The 4826-nt window shown below is 44.0% G+C and overlaps 1 protein-coding gene across 1 annotated transcript in view; it reads right to left on the reverse strand.

Moving 5' to 3' along the window:
* The window catches only part of sbk3 (SH3 domain binding kinase family, member 3), a gene marked incomplete at its 3' end in the record, with an annotated part of 5075 nt that extends 249 nt beyond the window's left edge, over nt 1–4826 (reverse strand). The window contains exons 1-4 of the mRNA XM_083679307.1: nt 4580–4826; nt 2065–2209; nt 1271–1473; nt 1–564 (exon numbers count right to left, since the gene is read on the reverse strand). The exon at nt 1–564 is cut by the window's left edge and continues 249 nt beyond it. Coding sequence (XP_083535433.1) covers nt 1–564; nt 1271–1473; nt 2065–2209; nt 4580–4585 — 918 coding nt within the window. The 5' untranslated portion in view covers nt 4586–4826. The remainder of the gene's footprint in view (nt 565–1270; nt 1474–2064; nt 2210–4579) is intronic.

Raw genomic sequence — 4826 nt, forward strand, 5'->3', positions numbered from 1 at the left:
GTTTGACCTCCGATGCTCCTCCAGGTTCATGTTATCGTCCTTTTCACCTTCGCTCCAAACACTCCCCTCCTCCTCACTGCTCCACCCCCCTTCCCTGCTCCTCTCCTCCTCCCTTTCAGTCTGGCGGTCGAACCATTCCTGGTACTTGCGGTAGGCGGGATCGTCGTGCGTGGTCTCCTCCCAGGGAAAGCAGCCAGTCAGGAGGCAGTACACCAGCACACCCAGGGCCCAGCTGTCAATACAGGGCTCCACTGTGATCCAAATGTCCTCCATCTCCTCTCCATCCCCCTCTTCCACTCTCCTCTCCCTCTCTCTCTCCTGCTCCTTGGCCTGCTCCACCTCGGGTGTGCAGAAGGGCGAGTCGTACCAGACGGGGTGGACCTTTGACCCGGTGGGGCGGGCGAGACCGAAGTCGCCGAGTTTGACCCAGCGACAGGAGCTGTCACACAGAAATATGTTCTCTGGTTTGATGTCACGGTGGATGAAGCCCAGAGAGTGGAGGTGAGACACAGCACCACTCAGCTGAGACATTACCCTCTGTACACACTCCTCGTCCACTCCCACCTGGAGAGGGATGGGGAGAGGGAGAGAGAGAGAGAAAGAGAGACATAAATAGTTGTATTAAAACCATACTAAGGGGGACGGATGGAGAGAGGGGGGAACAAACCGGTTTGAAAATTGAATTATTTTCTATTCTATTCAATTCTATTAATTTCAGTTCTATTCTGTTCTATCCGGTTCTATCTGGTTCTATCCGGTTCTATTCTAAAGCCACCACAAGTAGAGCAGACTAGGCCCTAGCCATTTGGGAAACCGTGCTCTGCATCACATATTCCACCTCCAGACACTGAAACGATGGAGAAGGCTGACTCCTTATCAGCGTTACTGTATATAGGTTACTGGCAGAGACAGACACAAACACAGAGACACAGGAGGGGGTGGAGGGGAGGGTTTCTACTGAAGCCTTTATCATGCACTTAGTGCTTCAAGTTTTCGCTGACACAGGGAAGAGGGCAAATGGGACAAGGGCAGTATGGGGCAGTGCATGTGGTGACAAACAGAAATCAGACCTCTGAGAACATATAGTACTGTCCTCAGTGTGTTGTGACTCTGTGGTTAAAACTGAAAGAAAAGTGTTATCTTCCCAACTCAAGTAGTCTCAAATGAAGCAATGAGTTCCCACTATCAAAAGTATGATTTACTTGACAGTCAGAGAGTTATGCGCGTGCTGTACATCTCCGGTCTCAAAAGTCACACGGTCTAAACTAACCTCTGACACGATGACACTGTAGAGATCGCCATAGAGACCAGCCTGCTGGGCGAAGACATAGTAGGTGGGCGTGGAGAAGAAGATGCCCAGGGCCCGTGTGAGCGAGGGATGAGTGCAGAAAGAGAGGGAGAGGTTGTATTCACGCAGGAAAGAGAAGAGGGAGGTGGAGCACCGTGGGAAGAACTTCAGAGCCATGGGAGTTCCTAAAGGAGTGGAGAGGGAAGGAGATCATAAAAAAAAAAACAGTTTGTAAAAGATTAATCTAATTGAAATACTGTCACAAAATATAAGTGCTCTCAAATCTCTCCACACTGTAAAGGTATTCATAATAAAACACCTCTGCAGATTCCATATACTGTAGCCTTGGTGATGAATATATTGCATTAGTTGTCCCCAGAGATGGAGAGGACAACCCGGCGTTGTAGCAACAGTATCCCTGAGAATGTACTGTAGTAAAGCCCTGTATTACCGCAACACTAATGCTAACGGATAAGTGGACACTATATAAAGACAACGCTGTTCCCCATTGCAGTAACAGTGACCCTACCAAACATGTGTGGTTGTTATTTCATAACAGTAACCCAAGATGTATACTGTGGCACAACAGGCCCTATAAATACACTGTGGTGTGCTGGACACAGGTCAACCAGGGTTGGTTTGAACTCCACCAAGTCAACTATTCCAAATTCCTAAGTAAGTGGCACTCCTTAGTCTAAATCGGAATTTTTATGATCTTCCTGAATTGACACTCCTGTACAACCTAGTGACCCCAGACCCCCTAGAGCTTCACTGACCTCTTTTCTTGTGAACAGCCAGCATGACCTTGCCGTAAGAGCCCTCCCCAAGGAGCTTGACCATCTGGAAGTGTTCGGAGGTCTCCAGAGTGGACATGGACTGGGCCGAGAGGAAACATAGCTCATTCAGTTCCTGAGAAGCAGCCTAGCAGAGAAAACAGATCAATATGTTAACAATATCAACATAATTGGAAGAAAACTGGGAATATTAATTCATTTTAACAGTGCAGAGAGAAGTTGAAATTGCAAATGATTGCCAATCCCTGACTGTCATGTGATTGGAATGATGCGCAAGTGTGGAGAATATATTGAAAGACAGGCCAGAGGCCGTGGCTCCACATGCTGAATCCATCCTGCTTCAGGTTTATAACAAGTTGACATTTCATTGTCTGAACCCTATTCAGCCAATATGGCAAAAAAAAAAAAAACATGTTGTACTCCAAGCGATGCAATGGGCATAGTCAACATCCTAAAAAAATGCACTTTTGAACTAAGAGCGAAACACCACACCCATGCTCATAGACTTCCTTGCTTTTTTCTGTTATATACTAACAAATGCATTTATGGAAAAATATCTATAGATCTATAGATATAATTAGATTTTAGGTATTGATTGATAGTGTGAGATGTGCTAGTTCTCTATGTCTATGGATCTTGTCATTGAAGGTGTGAAGATCAGATGTTTTCATCGACAGTATGTCTCCCATGTCCAGTATGTTAGGGTGACCTCGTATAAGGTAACGTCCTTTGAACTAACCCCTCCGCCTGACACCCCAACAAATGAGAGAGGGCTGTTAACACAGTTAATTCATTTTACTATAGATGAAGCTATAATAACACCATGGTATATTTTTACCTTTGACCTTCCTCATCTATTGCATAACAGAGCGTCATAGAACCGCCAGATTGATTATGATTGAATGACACTTGCTACGCCACTGGAAAACAGCTTGTTCTGTCACTGTAAGGAATGGTATCTGAAAGAAGAAACCCAAATAATGTTGTATGCTCCTTGGTCAGAATCAAGGACATCTGATTCGGTTAGATTTGGGCAAAGCATAATAGAAAACTTTCAGCTCTGGCATTCAAGATAATGCACTCTCTGAATTGATTGGAGATGAGAAGACTGAGGTGAATGCAGAGGTGCAAAGTGTTCACTCTTTTATATTCAGATGGGACTAAACAAATAAGTTAATTTGAGTAGAAACATTTAAACTAAAACATCAGCTTCATGCCTTTAATCTTTGTCTTTTATCTAGTAATCCCTTCAGTTGCAACAGGTGCTATATCTTACATAAGAGCAAACGCTCTGTACATCTCTGACAATGCTCTGTGTCTCTAAGATGGCTCGGAATGATCAGACTGCACAGTACAGGTTTTATTTTAGTTTATTTTGGCGGACTATCTAAGTTGTCTGTGTCCTGTCAGTGAAGCCGGTGCCAAGAACTCCACGCCAAGAATAGGTCTACAGGTTGCAACCAGTCTGACTCTGAATCTGCTGCTGGGCACAGACAATAAATATGAATACATTTCAAACAGAACTGTTAATGTTGTGTCAGAGGTCAACACTGTATATTCCCTTATTCATTTGTATATGACAGCAGTGAAAGCTAAGAGCTTTTGTTTATACAATCAGGGCTGCATGGGTGACTGAATTTAAATTAGATTGACCCTGATCACAATGCAATCCCGTGTTCCGATGGCACCATTGCGTGACCTGGGGTGTCAGCAGGTGGAACACATTTTCCCCAGTATGTGAATTTAAAGGAATTAATACGATGATAATTGAAATGGATTCTTCTCAAGGACTGTTTCACCTGTGAATTGAGTTTAAATTTCACCTTCTAAATTGACCTGGGGTCTCACCAGGTGGAACACATTTGCCCCAGTATCAGCACCCTGACATTCGCTGTGTCCTTGTAAACTGAGGTGATAATGAATTAATCTGTTATTGGTCATCTGCCCCCCCCCCCCCCCCCCCCCCCCCCCCCCCCCCCCCCACCTATCTGGGATTGAACAACTGGCCTCTATGATTTTGTTAATAGCCGTTGGCGGATTAATGCTATTAACAGATCTAAAGGCTAGTAAAAACCAGTAAAGATACAGTATAACCTCTGAAAGCTGAAAAGCCTCTCTACAATGTGCACCTCTCTTGGACTGATGCCTCCATCACCCTCTGGCAGCCTCAGCCTCAACAATTATCCCCATATAAAACACTGTTATCTTCATCACATGTCATTTGACTGCACAGTTGACCAAATGGAGCAAGGAGTGCATGACTTCTGTCATACATTACATACATATTTGCTGTATAAAAAAAACACATTCTGCAGACTAAGGAATATGATTGATATGCCTTTGTATTTATTTGTAAAAAAATTCAAAGCCTGGTTGATACTGTACTGGAAACATTTGCCTTAATATACATTTGCTTGAATATAAAATAATCCTATGCATTGTCCACACCAATGGCTGAGGAACATAATTTCTGCATATAGAATATAGTTTTACTTACTGTCATTGTAAGTTTTCTCAAGTCGGTACGTCTGTATCTTTTCACTTTGCCTGGGTCCTTGTTACCATCTATTGTAAATGATTTGACACGCTCCCGACCGTCCCTCCTGTAGTTGAACTGCTACTGTTCTGTTTTCAATCCCTGTATCACACTGCTGATCTACTGTAGTTATTTGGCTCCTCTGATATTGAAATCTGAGTCCAAGTGACTGTTGTTGCCTTCACTCTGCGGGTCCATACAGTGCTTG

Source organism: Argentina silus, assembly GCF_951799395.1.
Source record: "Argentina silus genome assembly, chromosome: 10".
NCBI lineage: Eukaryota > Metazoa > Chordata > Actinopteri > Argentiniformes > Argentinidae > Argentina > Argentina silus.